This window comes from Rhinopithecus bieti, unplaced genomic scaffold (assembly GCF_001698545.2).
Source record: "Rhinopithecus bieti isolate Rb0 unplaced genomic scaffold, ASM169854v2 scaffold_76, whole genome shotgun sequence".
Classification (NCBI taxonomy): Eukaryota; Metazoa; Chordata; class Mammalia; order Primates; family Cercopithecidae; genus Rhinopithecus; species Rhinopithecus bieti.
In genome coordinates this window covers 2,978,651-2,998,964 of record NW_016803343.1, presented here as the reverse complement: position 1 = coordinate 2,998,964, position 20,314 = coordinate 2,978,651, and the positions used below count along the sequence as shown (strand labels likewise).

Here is a 20,314-nt window from a genome sequence, read left to right as displayed (position 1 = left end):
TATATAATTATATATATAAAATACAAGATGGAAGTTTTTTTTGGTGCAGTTGAGGACTTGGTGACATTTAAATAAGAATAATGTTTATTACTGCTTCTCAGAAGATAGAAAAACCTAATTAGAGATAATATATAATTTCTGGAGAGTGAGCCTGGCTAATAGTAGATCAGTTGCTTGGGATGATAAAGCTCCTATTTTCTGAGCGTCTTTATATTACTGCCTTTATTCTTCTACCAACTTTGTAATGGAGAATTTGAGATACAGGAAATTTAAGTAACTTGCCTGGGGGTAAAATACAGGTAAGTGACAGTTCGATTCAGCATCCAAGGCTTTGTGGCTTCTAGCTCTTTCATGACAAAATAATCATGCTAATTCCTTAGGTATATACAATACTTTCTAGTGTGCCAAGCGATTTCACATCATTTCATGAACATTGCATGGCCTGGCAGGTAGACATGATTAGTAAGTCCATGTTGTAGATGGATCAGGGAGGGTCAGTGGTTTGCCCAGATTTGGAGTGAATGAAGTGGCATTTTCAAGACCCACATCCACGTTGTTTGACTGTTTTTTGTCCCGTGTTCTGTCCCTGTGCTGTGCCTTTTCTCTGACACTAGGGGGCAGCAATACATTTGCATTAGTTTTCTAAATTCTGGGACGATGCATTACAAGTAGAAGGCAATGACTTAGATTTGAAAAGTGGAATAGGGGAGGATATTCTAGAATTTTTTATTTTAAAAGGTATCTGTAATACCTATCAACAGCTTATTTTCTTTTTTACATATACCTACCACACCTACATTGACTACAAACAAAATGGTTGTTAAAACAAGATAATAAATGTGGAGTGAATGAGCTTGAAGTAGTACAGGTTGAACAGTCTGTGTATAAAATTGCCAAATCCATGCCCAGGAAATTGAGCATTTCTGAAAGTTTGAAGAGGATTCAAGATACTGGTAATGTGTATTAATTTTAAACTTCAAGGCCCAGATTCAGATGTTTTGGATACTTATCCCGTAATATGTCTACCGCTAGGATCCATGTGGCCATGGATTAGGTACCACAGTATTTTAATGAGGCCCTGGCATTTCCAATAGTCAACCTCAACCAAAGTTTCAGTAAGCCCTTCGTCTGCCAACTCTGTGCTATAAGACAGTGACTCTGTGTGGAAGTGGAAGTGGAGGTGGGGGTGTTTCAGGATCATCTGGGGAGCCTTTTCAAACCCCACATACATATACATCATGCATGCATGCTATAAACAATCAAAAATATGTCTACTAAATTCTAGCCAGGATTTCAGAAAAAATAAATGGTTGAAAAGCACTTTTCAGAAGTATGAAACCCCCCAGCAAAGTAAAAGTAAAATTTTGAAACAGGGCCAAAAGCATTTTTTTTTTTTTTTTTTTTTGAGATGGAGTCTCACTGTGTTGCCCAGGCTGGAGTCCAGTGGCACGATCTTGGCTCACTGCAACCTTCGCCTCCGGGGTTCAAGTGATTTTTCTGCCTCAGCCTCCCGAGTGGGGATTACAGGCGTGGCCCTACCACGCCTGGCTAATTTTTGTATTTTTAGTAGAGACAGGATTTCATCGTGTTGACCAGGCTGCTCTTGAACTCCTGACCTCAGGTGATCCGCCCACCTCAGTCTCCCAAAGTGCTGGGATTACAGGTGTGAGCCACCGTGCCTGGCCAAAAGCATTCTTAAAGAATAACATCCTACGTTAAACATTTTCTTCTTGTGAAGAGGACAGGACAAATGAGCAGGGGAGAGTGAATGTGTGTCCTCTTACATGTCTGTGTTTGTGTGTTCCTCCTCTTCAGTTCAGCCATTGGAATGGCCAGGTGTGCCTCAGACAAAGTTGATATGCTTTTTGAACTGTATTCACAATACTTAATTGCATTGTTTCATTGATATATCCCCTTGTGTTTCCCAGAACATCTCGCTTTGCTTCATTCCCTGAATACTTGGTAGTGCAGATAAAGAAGTTCACTTTTGGTCTTGACTGGGTTCCCAAAAAATTTGGTAGGTATCTTTTGCATGCTTTTGCTTAAAACATCAAATGAGCCATTTAAACAACATGGCATGTGAAAGAGCCCATGTAGTTGGCTGCCACAAACAGTTCCATTTCATTCTTCCGTCATTCTCACCTTTCTGTTTTGAATCAGAGTATATGATAAGAACTGACAATACAAATTCCACCTGCTTACCCACCCCTCCAGTTATGGTTTCTAGAATGACTAAATTCTAAGAGTGTAAACAGAATCCTCACATTGTCAAATAAACAGTGCTTTCCAAACTTGAACGTGCATATGAATTACCTGGGATCTTGGTTAAAATGCAGATGCAGATTAGGTAGGTCTGGAGTGGGCCTGTGATTCTGTGTTTCTAACAGGCTCCCACGTGATGCTGCTGCTGCTGCTGCTGCTGATGCTGTTGGTGCTGCTGGTCCACAGACCACACTTTGAGCAGCCAGTGGTTGAAGATGCAGTCTCCTCTTAGCATCTCTCCTCTGCCTCTGAGCAGGCAGGTGTGGCTAATGACATTCACTTAAATCATACATGTATTATTAATAATAAAGTAGAAAAAGCCAGTTGCATTAGACAGCAAAACAAAAGGATGTGATTTTGGCTTCATGAGGTTTTCTTCATGCTAATTTTAAAAGTTCCTGACCATTGTTAGAGGTTAATTTTTCAGACAATGCATAAAAGCCTTTCTCCAGCATTATGATCTGATGCCAAGGGTGTTACTAGGTTGTCCTCAGTGGTGTGGAAGAATGTACAGTTTCTCAAGCAAGTACCTTGGACTATTTGCCAGACTTTTAAAGTTTTTATGTTTTTAAGTACTTAAGAAAAAAAAAAAAACGACTAAATCTTATGCTGGTTAACTAAGCACTTGTCCGAAGGGGATAGGTAAAAAGGATGTAGAATCGGCTGGAGTGATTTCCTAGAGACCTCCAGCACTAACAGTTACACAGCACTTGTTTGTCATGGGAAATTGTGCTGGGCTGTTACTGATCCTGCAGGAGATCCTCCCTTTTCTTGGCAGAATAGTTTTGTGAGCAGGGGAAGACAAGAGGGCAGGATGCTGACCACTCAGCTTTTCTTCCATGGACCTGAAAAGTAACTGAGAGAAAAAACTTCCTTGTTCTGAAGGCTTTGAATTGCCTTGGAGATAGTTTGCTTATTTTCTTTGTCCTTGGAATTTCTGTAAAGGAATACAACATTTGAATCCCATTTCATTGACTTGCTGAATTTTAAGGAACCTCAAAATTTTCTTTAATAAACCTGACTTTTTCTCTTAAGGAGCAGTTGTATTGATTTTGTTGGTCAGTTTTTATGTTTGGTTTTGCTGCCTCCTGAAGTTTAAATTTACTTTTGTAAACTAAGCTCTGTTCTCTGGGTTGTTGTTTTAAAATAGGATTTATGTACCTGGTGTCATCACTGATTCTGGGGGCAATACTTTCAGGTTGTTTGCTAGCCCAAAAGATGTATCCTGTACCAACATTTGAACCCATTTTCCATTATTGTCATCTGAATATGTGCGATACTAAATCTTGACAGGGTATCAGCCTGACAAATTTTGTATTTGAATAAATCAACACAATAACGGAGTCAAGAAGTTAAGAAAAGTACTGTAAAGATAATACACTAGAGATTCAATTAATTTCTTTAAAACTTCATTATTTATTCAAAACCGTATTTAGAATGTCCATAGTACCCATCATGATCCGAGAATGGGTTGCATCGTCAAATGGGGTTGCAAACTCAAATGCCTAACAAGGACAGGGTAATAATCTAAATGAAGGAACTGGGCTGAGTATAGGAAGCTTGTAGCTAGCTAGCTTGGCCTTGCTTGGGTGTTCCCACGTTGAATAAACAGATGAACTAGAAAAGCTACCATAAGAATCAGACTAGCACAAACATGATGCTCAGGGAGCAATAAAGAGCAGTGGGGTCTGTGTCAGACTGGCATTGCACCATTGTCTAGGGTAGAAACTGAAGATCAGCTCCAGATGGTTGTTACCATATGAGAATATGCTACAGCTTTATGCTTTTCAAAATAAGCTGGAAATCTGGATTTTACCTTACATCTTCTGATTTAAAAATTGGAATTTGTTGTTCACACTTCTAAAATATCAAACAGATTGTGTCTGGGCCACACATGGTCCATGGGCTGCCAGTTTGTGACCTCAGGCTTAAATGATTTGCTCTTGTTTGGTGTGAAATCCTGCCACCCACTGTATTTTCCCTGGGTTCTCCACTAATATCTGATTAGTCTTGATGAACCTGCTGATCGAGCGACATATTCTAGGGAATTGAAAAACATCCCTTAGCGCTGTCTAGACACGTGCTTGTAGAGTTATAGTGCTGGTATTATAATAAGGTGATTATGGAGAGCCCAGTGGATATAATCTCTCTCATTTTGCAGATGTTTCTATTGATATGCCAGACCTACTTGATATCAACCATCTCCGAGCCAGGGGGTTACAGCCAGGAGAGGAGGAACTTCCAGACATCAGCCCCCCGATAGTCATTCCTGATGACTCAAAAGGTACCATCTCCTGCCAGGAGAATATGCTCTACTTTCCCCCCCTGTTCTATAGGAACAGTCTCTTTCTTCCACCACTGTGTTGCTGTTACCACCACCACCCACTGGGGGTCTAGCTGCCTTGCCGTGATGTAACCCACCACCGACACACAGAAAGGGGGCATAGCTGCAATGGTAAACATAAAATAGACATAGTAAGAGGCACAGACCCATCATGTGTGGTCGAAATGGACAGTTTTTTTCTGTAGGCTCTTAGTCTAGGGAAGCTGTCATTCTTGGGAGTACCTTTGGACAACCTAAAGGGGAAATTGAACAGCGTGAGTTGGTTTTAAAAACTATGATGGCATCTTACCTCCCCAGCTTTGTTACTGCTTCATAGAAAGGAAGAGGTTTGAGTTTCTCTTTGACTCTGTGACCCTGTCACTGGTCATTGTTCAGAATACATAACTTTTTTTTTTTTTTTGAGGCGGAGCCTTGCTCTGTTGCCCAGGCTAGAGTGCAGTGGCATGATCTTAGCTCACTGCAACCTCCGTCTCCTGGGTTCAAGCAATTCTTCTGCCGCAGCCTCCCGAGTAGCTCGGACTACAGGCGCACACCACCATGCCTGCCTTATTATTTATTTTTTTTGTATTATTAGTAGAGACGGGGTTTCACCTTGTGAGCAAGGATGGTCTCGATCTCCTGACCTCCTGATCTGCCCACCTCAGCCTCCCAAAGTGTTGGGATTACAGGCGTGAGCCACTGTGCCTGGCCTCATAACTTTTTAGTGGAAAAGGACATGCCAAAAATAGTTGTCTCACCTTTATGGGTTCAAAAACAGTGTCAAAAAAATCTTGGTTTAATTATTAGCTCAGTTATCCCGATGAAATCAGTTTCATTCTGGCTTTGTTTGCTCACCTGTTTACTGTTCATCTTCCTAATGAGTTAATCAGGTAAATTAACTCATAATGACAGAGCACTCTCTGGGACCGTCTACTAAAGATTTTCCATCAGTTAAACAGTGAAGCTGACCATGGTCAGGTATAAAGGAAGATGAGTCTAGAAGGAGCAAGATAGGATTCAGATAGCATCTGTATTTTATTGTTCTCTAATGCTGTGTCAGATGCTAAATTATAGAGAAAGAGTAGAGAAGGGACATTCTAGGTCATGTAGTACAGTTGGTTCATTAAAGGGGTTAAAGAAGGATCAGCATGGGCATCAGATAAATACAAGAAGGTTTATTAGTACTGCTCTGGCTCTCTCTGATGTTCATAATAGAATCTTTGGTTTGTAGTTATATAGAGCTCTTGGAAATACAGAGAGAGGGCCAGGCGTGGTGGCTCACGCCTGTAATCCCAGCACTTTCGGAGGCCAAGGTGGGCAGATCACGAGGTCAGGAGATTGAAACCATCCTGGCCGACATGGTGAAACCCCGACTCTACTAAAAATACAAAAATTAACTGGGAGTGGCCACGTGTGCCTGTAATCCCAGCTACTCAGGAGGCTAAGGCAGGAGAATCGCTTGAACTAGGGAGTTGGTGGTTACAGTGAGCCGAGATTGTGCCTCTGCACTCACCTGGTGGCAGAGCAAGATCCTGTCTCAAAAAAAAAAAAAAATACACAGAGAGGCCGGGCACAGTGATGCATCCCTATAATCCCAGCACTTTGGGAGGCTGAGGTGGGAGGATCACTTGAGCCCAGGAGTTTGAAACCAACCTGGTCAGCATAGTGAGACACTGTCTCTACAAAAAATAAAATATTTAAAAGTTAGCCAGACGTGGTGACTGGTGATGTGTGCCTGTAGTTCCAGCTACTCAGGAGGCTGAGCCAGGAGGATCACCTGAGCCCAGGAGGTTGAGGCTGCAGTGAGCCATGACTGCTGCACCACCCTCTGGCCTGGGTGACAGAGTGAGACCCTGTCTCCAAAAAAAAATTTTTTTAAAGAAGAAATAACAGAGAGATAATAGGGAAATAGTAGTTTGTTAGGATAATAATCAAAGCATCATGTTTTAACTAACCTAAATGCCTGAAAGCTATTACTTTCTCTCATTACTGAGGCTGGGGTGGTCTGTGTGCGGTTGAGGGATTGACAACAATATGTGGTCCCCAGGGGTGGGGAGGGCAATTGGGAATGCTCTGGATCAATGGGTTTTCTCTTTCTAAAACTCTTCAACATGGTTTGGTCTCATTTTCTGTCCTCTCCCTTAATTTCCAGATCGCCTGATGAACCAACTGACAGACCGTATGTATCTTTAAAAATGTTTCCCAATGTCCTACTATTGTTACTAATCTGATGAATTTGTCTGTGAGAGTTCAGTAAAGAGGCATTGTTCTGTAAGTGTGTGTGTGCAGCTTTTCCCAGGTGGGAATGACTCTGTGTCTGCTAGTCAGTGACACGCTGATCAGGTGGCCTGTGGGGCTCAGGAGAGTGACCATTAGCATGAGGCTAACCAGCCCTGGGTCACAATCTTGGCCTGCCATTTATGACTGTGTGACCTGAAGTAATTTACTTACCTTCTCTTTGCCCCAGTTTCCTCCTGTGTGAATGGGGCTAGACATGCCCTTTCTTGCCTCTCTGGCCACTGAGTAGGCCTTTTTGTGCAATGGTGGCACATGGTCAGTCACTTTTTCCTCTCCTGCTGTAAGACACATAATGAAGACACACAGCTGACAGGACATGATAGTGTTAATTAATGCTCTCAAGGATATTAGTTTGACTGGATTGTTTGTTAATTTTATAGCCTTTTAGTTCCTAATCCTGTGGGAGTTGATACTCTTGATTTTCTAGAAAGAACATAAAAAATAAACGATAGACAGTATTTAGATATTAACTAGGAGAAAGAGAAAGCATTTAACACTAGATACTCTAAATCTTTTGGTCTGTAAAGTCTTTCAAGACAGTAACTAATATTAATTTAGGAGTTTGAATCTTACACATTGCAAATGATTGATCATGTGGCTTAGACTTCCATGTTTCCTTTCTTGAGACAATTATGTTTTGTTGATTGTTAGAGGAGTGATTAGAGTCAGCAAGAGTCAGCCTGCCATGATCTTCACATGCGACCTGGTAGGACTGTGGGTAGCCTGGGACATACTATTCCCACTGCGAATAATCTAATTGTAATAGCCGCTGCTGAAGTTTTTGAATGCTTACCATGGATCATTTTGCATTTATTGTTCCATAAATTTTTTCAACAGTCTACAACTCTAGTTTTTATAAAACAAGGTCCCAGATCTCACTGGGACAAGTCTACAACTCTACTTTTTATAAAAAATGGTAGGAAGCGCAAGGCAGGTGACATTTTGTAGAGGATCAAACTTCCTAGATCTAGGAAGTTTTGGAGACCCAAGACCTAGGACCAGAACTAGGGCTAGGAATTACCGTGCTTCTCAGGCCACTAGACTGTCTTGGCACGTGAGAGGTTTGCTGGTTGTGCCTAATGCTGTGGAGAGCTGGCCTGCGGGATCTTACTCCATGGGAAGTGATGGGCATTTGGAACTCACTGCGCCAGAGGAGCCTGCCTCTGACTGTGAGAGCATGCAGCCATTTTTTAGTATTGCTGGTTTGGCCATTTGTTTACTCCTGGATCTAAGCATGCTGTTTTACCAATAATCAGGAGAAAATAAAACTACCTGTCATGAACTGACATTTGCATCCTACCTTTCTTAAATGTTTTTTTATTTTTTATTTTTTATTTTTGAGATGGAGTCTTGCCTCAGCCTCCCGAGTAGCTGGGACTACAGGTGCCCGCCACTACGCCCAGCTAATTTTTGTATTTTTAGTAGAACAGGGTTTCACCGTGTTAGCCAGGATGGTCTTGATCTCCTGACCTTGTGATCCACCTGCCTCAGCCTCCCAAAGTGCTGGGATTACAGGCATGAGCCACTGTACCTGGCCCTTAAATTTTTAAAAGGAATAACTTTATTTTCTCATTACAAAAGTAAAAAGTCATTTAGAGACTATAGAGTAGTCAGAAGAATCATCCATGGTTCCATCACCTGTCTATAACCACTGTTGACATTAGGGGTATATCCTTCTATTCTTTATTGTACCTGGCTCACTTTATTTTCACAAAATGGAATTATATATTTCTTTTTTTTTTTTTTTTGAGACAGAGTCTCACTCTGTCACCCAGGCTGGAGTACAGTGGCACAATCTTGGCTCACTGTAACCTCTGCCTCCTGGGTTCAAGCGATTCTTCTGCCTCAGCGTCCTGAGTAGCTGGGATTACAGGTGTATGCCACCATGCCCGGCTAATTTTTTGTATTTTTAGTAGAGATGGGGTTTCACCATGTTGGCTAAGCTGGTCTCGAACTCCTGACCTCATCATCTGCCTGCCTTGGCCTCCCAAAGTGCTGGGATTACAGGTGTGAGCCACCACGCCTGGCCGAAATTATATATTTCTAGTCTAATATTATAAACATTTATGTTTGAGATTATATCTCAACTGCCATTGAAAGGTGTTCTGCAGAGTTTCATAGTTTCTTTACTGTAGGATTCTTTATTACAGAACTTTTGAGTCTTCACTGTACTAATGCACATCATGAATTTCTAAGGAGAAGATAGACTATGTAGGTTTAAAAACTTATTTGACCACAGAAACCCGATTTTTAATTCAACGGTTACATCTCTTAGAACACTACAATCCTGCAGAACACCATTTGGGAATCACTGTTGTCCAACATAATTGTTTTCTGAACATTTGACCTTGATAGGATGTTCTATGTATCTTCCTTGTAAGAGAGCACTTTGGTAAATGCATTTTGTTTTTTTGAGACAGAGTCTCACTCTGTTGCCAGGCTGGAGTGCAGTGGCATGATCTCAGCCCACTGCAACCTCTGCCTCCTGGGTTCAAGCGATTTTCCTGTCTCAGCCTCCCAGGTAGCTGGGACTACAGGTGCACGCCACCACGCCCAGCTAATTTTTGTATTTTTAGTAGAGTCGGGGTTTCACTGTGTTGGCCAGGATAGTCTCCATCTCTTGACCTCGTGATCCACTTGCCTTGACCTCCCAAAGTGTTGGGATTACAGGCGTGAGCCACCGTACCCGCCTGGTAAATGCATTTCAATACAAAATTTTTGTAGAACAGCTATCTCTCTTCTCAGTTCTTCTACTGATTGCCAGAAAATTGACAGAAGTTTTAGTAGAGTCCTCAGGACATGGAAAACCCAAGGGATATATTTTATATTCCAGTTTTTTCTCCTCTTTTGGTATAATATGAGAACAGTGTGTATATGTGTATGTATCCTTACATACACACAGGTTTACACACACATCTCTATCAATATCTATATGTTATTAACAAAAGAAAACAAAACCCAACGTATCTAAGCCCAAGTTACTTTGTAAAACTGTTACTTAATATTTTAAACTTGTATATTAAGAAAGGAAATTTTGGCCGGGCGCGGTGGCTCAAGCCTGTAATCCCAGCACTTTGGGAGGCCGAGGCGGGCGGATCACAAGGTCAGGAGGTCGAGACCATCCTGGCTAACACAGTGAAACCCCGTCTCCACTTAAAAAATACAAAAATTAGCCGGGCGAGATGGCGGCGCCTGTAGTCCCAGCTACTCGGGAGGCTGAGGCAGGAGAATGGCGTGGACCCGGGAGGCGGAGCTTGCAGTGAGCTGAGATCCGGCCACTGCACTCCAGCCTGGGCGACAGAGCGAGACTCCGTCTCAAAAAAAATAAATAAATAAAAAATAAAGTAGTAACAGATGGGAGATAATGCGGTTATTGTGAAGACAAGGATTTTGAACAGAGCTTAGAAGGTGAATATTTGATCATTCATCTCTATTCCAAAACAGTGCAGTTAAAGAACTAATGATTTTATGGCCATTCCTGATAGGATTCTTCTAGCTCCGGAATAATCACTAAAACACAGCTATTTGATTAACTATAGCCTTNAAAAAAAAAGAAAGGAAATTTTACTTCTATACTTAACATTTGTACTCTCCATTTCCCAGAGCTGATTGCATCCTATGATTGCCAGATGTATCTAAAGACCTGCATTAACTTTCTGTGAGGTTTAAGGAACAGGCTTTTAGGGCTATAGATAGTGCTTTCTCTTCAAGTTTCAGTCATAGGAGAGGCTGCTGTAGAGGTCTTGAGAATGCTCTGAAATCATTCTGGGAATACACTAAATCTCCCCATATGAAACTAGAGAACTGTTTTTCATTGCTTGGATTGTCCAGGTGATTAACTTGGTTCCTATTTGGGTCAAAGATATAAACTTAGCCCAAAGAGCTTTATTATTTGGATGGCTTAAAACAAAATGAAACAAAGTAAAACCATTATCTACACCCAACAAATTAGCACTTTCTTTGGGTATCACGTGGATAAGAGAGTGAAGAGCAGCTAAGACAAGAAGCGATAGAGTTTCCTCTTTCACACTAGAATATCCTGTTGTGCTCTGTAGCATCAGACATCGATGAGTCATCAGTGATGCAGCTGGCCGAGATGGGTTTCCCGCTGGAAGCATGTCGCAAGGCTGTGTACTTCACTGGAAATATGGGTGCCGAGGTGGCCTTCAACTGGATCATTGTTCACATGGAAGAGCCAGGTAGGTGACAAGAAAATGGAATGGCTTTGGAGTCTGATGTGACCCTCAGTGATGCTGAGTCCTGGTCCTTCTAAGGCCCCTGTGGTTGTATCCCTAGAAAATGACTTTACGGTTCCTAATCTGCTGCAGTGGAGGAGAAAGCCAGTCTTTGTCTTTCTTCTTGTTTTTAAAAACAACAGTTTTAGGCCAGGCACAGTGGCTCACGCCTGTAATTCCAGCACTTTGGGAGACTGAGGTGGGCAGATCACTAGGTCAAGAGATGGAGACCATCCTGGCCAACATGGTGACACCCCGTCTCTACTAAAAATACAAACATTAGCTGGGCATGTTGGTGCGTACCTGTAGTCCTAGCTACTCAGGAGGCTGAGGCTTGAACGCAGGAGGCAGAGGCTGCAGTGAGCCAAGATCGCACCACTGCACTCCAGCCTGAGTGACGGAGTGAGATTCTGTCTCAAAAAAGAAAAAAAAAAAAAAGCAAGCAGCTTTATTAAGATATAATTCACCCCTTTAAAGTTTACAAGTCAGTGGCAAAAAGACCAATAGAGAGATATGGGATATACTTCCAACTAAGCAATGATGAAAACTTGAAATGGAAACATGGCCGTGAAGAAATGGAAGCTGTTTAGTTAGCTTTTTCTTTTATCTACTTTATTAAGCTATAATGCATATATTCATCTATTTAAAGTGTACATTTCAATAGTTTTCCATAAATTCAGAGTTGTGCAACCATTACCACTATCAAATTTTAGAACATTTTGTACCCTCCAAAAGAAATCTTGTATATATTAGCAGTGACTTCCCATTTTCCCACTCACCCCAGCCCCTGGCAACCATGAATCTGTTTTCTGGATTTGCCTGTTTTGGAAATTTCATATAAATTGAGTCATATCCGATAAGGTCATTTGTGTTTGGTTTCTATCACTTAGCATAATGCTTTCAATCACTTAGCATAATGCTTTCAATCACTTAGCATAATGCTTTCAAGATTCATCTATGTTGTAGTATGTGTCAGTACTTCATTCCTTTTTATGGTAAAATAATCATCTACTGGGTCGGGTACAGTGGCTCATGCCTGTAATCCCAGCACTTTGGGAGGCTGAGGCAGGAGGATCACTTGAGGTCAAGAGTTCGAGACCAGCCTGGCCAACATGGTAAAACCCCATCTCTATTAAAAATGCGAAAATTGTCTGGGCATGGTGGCGGGCACCTGGAGTCTCAGCTACTTGGGAGGCTGAGGCAGGAGAATTGCTTGAGCCCAGGAGACAGAGGTTGCAGTGAGCCAACATCATGCCACTGCCCTCCAGCCTGGGCAGCAGGGTGAGACTCTGTCTAAAATAATAATAATAATAACAATAATAATAGTCTATATTATGGATATACTACATTTTATTAATCTTTATCAATTCATGGATATTTGGGTTATTTACATTTTTTGGCTTTTATGAACAATGCTGCTATAAACATTTTGTGCAAGTTTTGTGTGGATGGACATTTATTTTTACTTCTCTTGAGTGGAATTGCTGTGTCATATGGTAACTCCATATTTAACTTTTTGAGGAACTACCAAACTGTTTTACACAGTAGTTGAACCATTTTACATTTCTACCAGTAGTGAATGTGAGTTCCAGTTTCTCCATATCGTCACTAACCCTTATTATTATCTTTTTTATCACACCCATCCCAGTGGGTATGAAGTGGTATCTTGTGGTTTTGGTTTGCATTTTCCTAATGACTAATCATGTTGAGCATCTTTTCATATGTTTATTGACTGTGTATCTTATTTGGAGATATGTCTATTCAAATTCTTCGCCCATTTCTAATGAAGTTATCCTTTTATTATTGAGTTCTAAGAGTTCTTTTCAAATTCCAGATACAAGATATATGAGATATATGATTTGTAATTTTCCCCCCATTCCGGTGTTTTTTCACTTTCTTGATGGTATCCTTTGAAGCACAAAAATGTTTAATTTTGATGAAGTCCAATTTATCTTTTTTTTTCTTTTATCACTTGTGCTTTTTGTGTTGTGAATAAAAAACCATTGCCTAATCCAATGGCAAAAAGACTTACTGTTATATTTTCTTCTAAGATTATTATAGTTTTAGCTCCTACATTTAGGTCAATGATCCATTTTGAGTTAATTTTGTGTATGATATGAGGTGAGGGTCTGACTTTATTCTTTTGTATGTGGATATCCAGTTGTCCCAGCATCATTTGTTGAAAATAATGTCCTTCCCTCACTGATTGGTCTTGTTGAAAATCAATTAACCACAGGTATATGGTTTCATTTCTGGAATCTCAATTCTATTTAATTGATCTGTATGTCTGTCTTTATACCAGTACCAGACTGTCCTTTTTTTTTTTTTGAAATGGAGCCTTGCTCTGTTGCCCAGGCTGGAGTGCAGTGGTGCAATCTCAGCTCACTGCAACCTCTGCCTCCCGGGTTCAAGCAATTCTTGTGCCTCAGCCTCTCAAGTAGCTGGATTACAGACGTGCACCACTACGCCCTGCTAATTTTTGTATTTTTAGTAGAAACGAGATTTTGCCATGTTGGCTAGGCTGGCCACGAACTCCTGACCTCAGGCGATCCACCCACCTTGGCCTCCCAAAGTGTTGGGATTACAGGCGTGCGCCACCGGGCCTGGCCCAGACTGTCTTGATTATTATAACTTTGTAGAATCATGTTTTTCCTTGTTAGTGTTGTTTCAGGACACACACACACACACACACACACACACACACACACACGAAAGAAAGAAAAAGGAAAAGACTTGGGTGTGGTTATTTTTCTCAGATTTTGCTGAGCCACTGACCATGCCTGGTTATGGAGGGGCAGCTTCTGCTGGAGCCTCTGTTTTTGGTGCTACTGGATTGGATAACCAACCTCCAGAGGAAATCGTTGCTATCATCACCTCCATGGGATTTCAGAGAAATCAGGCTATTCAGGCACTCCGAGCAACGGTGAGCATGAGAGACTGTGTGTGTGTGTGTGTGTGTGTGTGTGTGTGTGTGTGTGTGAATTTATTTCTGTAAGAGTTGAGACTTTCCAATGTACTTTGATCATTTTGATTCAAGTTTGATTCATCCGAATATGAATCTCACCATGGCCCATAAAGATTTATTTGCTTATTGTAAATATAAAGCTAAAATAAATGATTTTCACACAGAGAATTTAAGAATAAGGAGATAACAAATCTGGGGTAATATGAGCAAACTGAAAGAAACTTGATATCATCTTGAATATTTGTTAACGGGTCACAAATTTGACTTGGAGCCTGTGTGTGGCCCTGGAGGAAAGAGGGACGCATGAAATTCCATGTTCAGTAAGAAGTCCTTTAGGAGATAGAATGCTTTTCTGATACCAAGACCTTGGGTAAATGTCTCTTAAAAGTCCTCATAAAAAACTGAATGGCTCCTTGGAATTCTCTGCTGCTGTTTCTCTCTGCAGAAAGAGAAGGTTCTTCTGGTAGCCATGAACTTCTTGATATAAAGAAACAAGGGCCAGGCGCAGTGGCTGACGCCTGTAGTCCCAGCACTTTGGGAGGCTGAGGCAGGTGGATCACGAGGTCAGGAGATCAAGACCATCCTGGCTAACACGGTGAAACCCCATCTCTACTAAAACTACAAAAAATTAACCGGGCGTGATAGCTGGTGCCCATAGTCCCAGCTACTCCAGAGGCTGAGGCAGGAGAATGGCGGGAAGCGGAGCTTGCAGTGAGCCGAGATCGTGCCACTGCACTCCAGCCTGGGTGACAGAGCGAGACTCTGTCTCAGAAAAAAACAAAAAACAAGGGACCCTGAAACTACAGGGTACACGATTCCCTTCTGCAGTGCTGATATCTGTTTAATATCGAGGGAAAGTACTTAACAAACAAAACAAAACCCATCCTTCCTGGTCACACCATAACCCACTTTTGAGTAGATACGTACTCTCGATTACTTCTTGCCTATGCTGATGGGGTACCTGCTAGGATCCATTGCTGAGGTCACAGTGGCTCTTGACTGTTTCATGAGAATGTGGCTAGAACAATCTGTCTCCCTTTAAGATGATTAAAATATCTCAACCAGAGTTTGTTTTACTTGGGGTACTTTCTTGTGCTCCACTCATTTTATTTGCCTGACTGTTTCATTAGAGGTTCTACATCTATACAGATTCTTTAACTTGCCAGTGATGTCACAAGCTGAGAAAGATGGAAATATTTTTATGGTCAATTAGTTTGAAGTACATGGAGTTCAATTTAAACAAGTATACTTACCTAATCAGTGTCGTTGTCATTAATCAAGATATTAATCTTGTCTTTACTGGAATTCAAACATTTTACCAACATTCCAGGAGAGAAGGCTCTAACATAGTACCACACTGGCATCCCTCTATTGTTCAAAGTTATCTGCAGAAAATACAGTTGGTAGAGAAGGTAGTGTGTGCAATTAAAGTGGCTTTAGAAAGAGCTGCACTTAAATGCCATAACCTTGGTTATTCCACACCTATTATTATCAGCATCTTCCTGCAGAAAGGCCGAGCTAACATTGAGATAAGCTTTGGAATGCTGATCTGCTGCTTAGAACTGTTTTCCAGTAAATCCAATTACAGATGTCAGCTGGGAGACTTGCAGAATGCCATGCCAACTGAACGTGCCTGTCATGCGGAGTCAGAGCTTCTTACTCAGTGGCACTTAGGACTAATGAATTCAGGCCTCCTTCCCTATCTGCTTGACATCTAGTTGAAATGGTCAGGACATAGTGAGGTCTGAGGCTGCATGCATTGTAAAAATGTGTGTTTCTTTTTTGTTGTTAGAATAATAACCTGGAAAGAGCACTGGATTGGATCTTTAGCCACCCTGAGTTTGAAGAAGACAGTGATTTTGTGATTGAGATGGAGAATAACGCCAATGCAAACATTATTTCTGAGGCCAAGCCTGAAGGACCTAGAGTCAAGGATGGATCTGGAAGTAAGTTCTTGCCTTAGAGGCTGTCTGAACAGTCAGGACTATACATTCAGCTCATGCTCTTCCCTCCCACCACGACATATTCAAGCCTTTGCCATCATTCAGAAGTTAGCACACATCCTATCTTGTTCGTTTTTTTTTTTTTTCTTTTTTGAGACAGAGTCTCACACTGTTGCCAGACAGGAGTGCTGTAGCACGATCTCAGCTCACTGCAACCTCCGCCTCCCAGGTCCAAGCTATTCTCCTGCCTCAGCCTCCCAAGTAGCTGGGATTACAGGCATGTGCCACCACACCCAGCTAATTTTTGTATTTTTAGTAGAGACAGGGTTTCATCGTGTTGGCTAGGCTGGTCTTGATCTCCTGACATTGTGATATGCTTGCCTCAGCCTCCCAAAGTGCTGGGATTACAGGCATGAGCCACCGTGCCTGGCCAGATCCCATCTTCTTAGAAATGGTACAGTTTGCCACTTTGCATAGGCCCCGGTGATCTGATAAAGTCATGTCAGAATCATGTTGCTTGGTCATGTGTGTGTCCCTAAGTTTAGGGCCAACTCTGATTTTGTCTGTTCCTTTGAGATAAAATTTCTTTATGGACCATGGGAGCTTTTGTTAAAAAGAGAACATTTGTTTTCATGGTAGTGTTTTTTGAGTTGTAGCAAAGTGGTCTCATCTTTGATCATATCCTTAACCCATACCAACTACTGATAATATCCTGAAGGGTTGTCTCAGAATGATAGGAAGAGGTGCCATAGGCTGTTGTTCTGCCTTTTAATAGTAAACACTTATGTATGTCACTGTGTGCCATGCAGTGTTCTAAGCACTTTGCATATCAAGACTCATGTAATCCTCACTACAACTGATTTTACAGGTGAGAAAAATAGAAGCACAGAGAGGTTGGGTATCTTGCCAAAGGCCACACGGCTCTTAAGAGATGGAACCAAGATTCAAATGCAGAATCCTTGTTCTTAACCGTTGTGATATCCTGCTTCTTGGGCTGTCATTGCCTGTAGAATAATGTTCAGGCTCTTTAGCTTGGCATTCAGCACCTCCTCTAGTCAGATCCCAGGCCACCTGGTATCCCAGTGTCACTTCTATACTCTCTATACCTGTAGCTGGGATGCCTGGGATTGTAGCCACATTCTTAACCTACTCAGCTGTCAACAGCTCTCTTCAAACAACCTGCAGATATTTGCTCAGGTTAACCCCTATTTTTGAAATGAACCTTCTCTCCTGTCACTGCACACTAAAATTCTTATCACTATTTGGAACTTGACCACAGATTCCATTTCTCTGGACTGCCTTCCTAGATCCTTGTCATAATCAGCTCATGTTTACCTCATATGCTAGTAATAATTATACCAGTATGAAAAATACTCCCATTTGTGCCATCTTTAATCCTCACAGTAACCTTATGAGTTACATACCATTATTATCCCCATTCTACAGGTAAAGAACCTGAGATATGGAAGGTTAAGTAGTAGCTTGTCAAGGTCTCATAGCTAGGGATGGGTAGAACCACAATTCCTGTGCGGGCAGTCTGCCTTCAGAGCCTGTGCCTGTAGCCACTGAAATGCATTGTTAGTTAGTTTGTTTGTTTGTTTGTTTTGAGACAGAGTCTCACTCCATCACCCAGGCTGGAGTGCAGTGGCATGATCTTGGCTTACTGCGACCTCCACCTCCTGGGTTCAAGTGATTCTCCTGCCTCAGCCTCCTGAGTAGCTAGAATTACAGGCTCGGGCCACCACGCTTCATTGTTAGTTCTTCTGTTATTAGAGGTATCCAATTGATCTTGCAGTAAAATTACTTCTGTAGGTATTTGTGTCTCCCATTTGACTAGGAGCTTGCCCAGGGCAGAGGCCATTTGGCCTTTTTAAAACTCATGGTGTCTAGCATGGTGCTAGACACATAGAAAGTACTGAGTAAATAACAATTGTATTTAACTAAATCTACACTAGCAGCATTTGTTCCTATAATCATATAGTAGTGGCAGATCTACTCATTAATCTTCTTTCCAGACCTAATATGTACCTATTGATATAGAGCTAGAGAGAGATGGTAGGAGGGAACTTTCTTCTTCTTTTTTTTAATATAAAATAGGAATTTCATCACTGAAACTGTTTCAATGCCAACTGGATAAGAAAAGGATGAGATGTAGTTCTCCCAATTTCAATTTCCGTATTCATTTAAAGTATCTAGTATTACTTTGCAAAAATTACTAGCTTACCTAAAATATTTAAAGCTATAACAGACAGGTTACTCAATAATGCATGAGCAGGATTTATCACGTATTACACGTCCATCAGTTCACTGCTTCACTGATTTTCCATAATGGACTTTTTCTTGGAGAGGATGAGTCCTTGCAGAAGGAATTAACCACAAGGTGGGGCTGTTGTAAAGCTGCCAAGGTTTGGCTGTAGAGGGAAGGCAGGTCTGATCTTTAGGGTTTCCTTTCCTCTGATGGAGCTTGGAGGCAGCAGCTACTCTCTCACAGATGGTCAAGAATGATAAAGAACAGCCACATCATCTCCTCAGGGCTTCCTCTACCTCAGAGTGATCTGTAGATATTCCTGCCACAGCTGGATTTTGAGGTGCATCCTTTAAGGCACTATGGGTCAAACCCCAAGGATTGTGGGTGAGGGTAGCAAAGGAGCACTATGAGATGCACTTAGAAATCGCATGCAAGATATGCAGGATAGAAAGGCTGTAGTAGATGAAACATTTAATTATGAAGACAGAAAAGCAGAAACCTAATTTGCCAAATGCATTTTGAGTTTGATGTTACAGAACGACAAATGTTTTCAAAGTAGCTTCCCCAGCACTGTGCCTGGCCCATGGTGAGTGATCAGGAAATAACTGATTGAATGAAGAATTAAATGAATGCCAGGAGGTAACAGACTTTGGCACTATTTTTGCTGCTTCCACAACGTGCCATATAGAGGGATTGGCTGTGTACTACTGTGTTACATTGCATGAATCAAAGGGGGGGAAAAACATGACTTCCTGTACTTTACTATATTAGCACCCAAACTCATATTGTGAGTTGTTGCTTTCTTTTTCCTTTGTAAAAAAATTAACAATTTATATTGAAGGATATATATTAATTTTAGCAACTTGAGAAAATATAGATATATATCTATATAGATAAAAGACAAAATTAAAAATTACAATCCTACTCCCCAGCAATAACCACAAAATAATGTTTTGTTTATATTCTCTAGACCTTTTTAGACAAATGTATAAAATGAATATAAATCCATAGAAGTATAAAATATGACATTCTATTCTATACATCGCTATTTTGTGATTTGTTTTTCCTTTAATGTAATTAACATGTAATTAACATGTGATTAGGCTGTGATTAGGCTGTGAGTTATGTAGTTGTACATGTATAGAAATCTATATTGTTGAACATATATTAACAATATTCTATTATAAACATGTACCATAATTTATATACCTAATAAAAGACCACATTATTACAGAAGGAGTTTCAAATAATGAAGATATTTCCACATTCAGAAGATGACCAGTATGAATTTTAAATAAAGAGTTTCTTTTTTTTTTGAGACAGAGTCTCGCTCTGTTCCCCAGGCTGGAGTGCAGTGGCGGGATCTCAGCTCACTGCATCCTCCACCTCCTGGGTTCAAGTGATTCTCATGCCTCAGCCTGTAACTGGGATTACAGGTGTGCACCACCATACCTGGCTAATTTTTTGTATTTGTAGTAGAGATGGAATTTTGCCATGTTGCCCAGGCAGGTCTCGAACTCCTGAGCTCAGGCAGTCTGTCTGCCTCTGGCTCCTGAAGTGTTAGGATTACAGGTGTGAGCCACTGTGCCCAGCCAAATAATGAGTTTCTTAAAGGATGAATTCAACTCACAGAAGTACCGCACATGCCTAATGTAATCCCTATCCAGGGAATAAAAGCTTGTTCAGCATTTTCTTCTTTCCATCCCTTCCTTCTTTCCTTCTTCTACTAAAAATAATATTGTGATAAACAGCCTCGGGCCTTCATTTTATTATTTCGTTAGGGTAAGTTTCTGGAAGGGAATTTTGTGAGTGAAAATACGTATTTTAAGGTTTTAATGCAGATTACCATCACATGACCCTCCACAAACACAACAGGGGGGCCACATCGTGGTCACACTGGTGACTCTTCTCTTTGCCCAGCCTTCCCCAGCAGTGCTGTTGGGTTGAGCGCTTTTTATATTTGTATCTTTATTGCCTAGGTATTTTTTGTTTTGTTTTTCTAAGACCACCAGAGCGGGTACAAAAGAACCTCGACTAGGC

The 20,314-nt window shown here is 41.2% G+C and overlaps 1 protein-coding gene across 1 annotated transcript in view; it reads left to right on the top strand.

The window, feature by feature from the left end:
• Nucleotides 1-20,314, top strand: part of USP13 (ubiquitin specific peptidase 13) — a 137,575-nt gene that overhangs the window by 100,821 nt on the left and 16,440 nt on the right. The window contains 6 exon segments of the mRNA XM_017876857.1: nucleotides 1,929-2,017; nucleotides 4,424-4,546; nucleotides 6,738-6,764; nucleotides 10,939-11,082; nucleotides 13,875-14,041; nucleotides 15,876-16,029. Of these exon segments, the coding sequence (XP_017732346.1) occupies nucleotides 1,929-2,017; nucleotides 4,424-4,546; nucleotides 6,738-6,764; nucleotides 10,939-11,082; nucleotides 13,875-14,041; nucleotides 15,876-16,029 (704 nt within the window).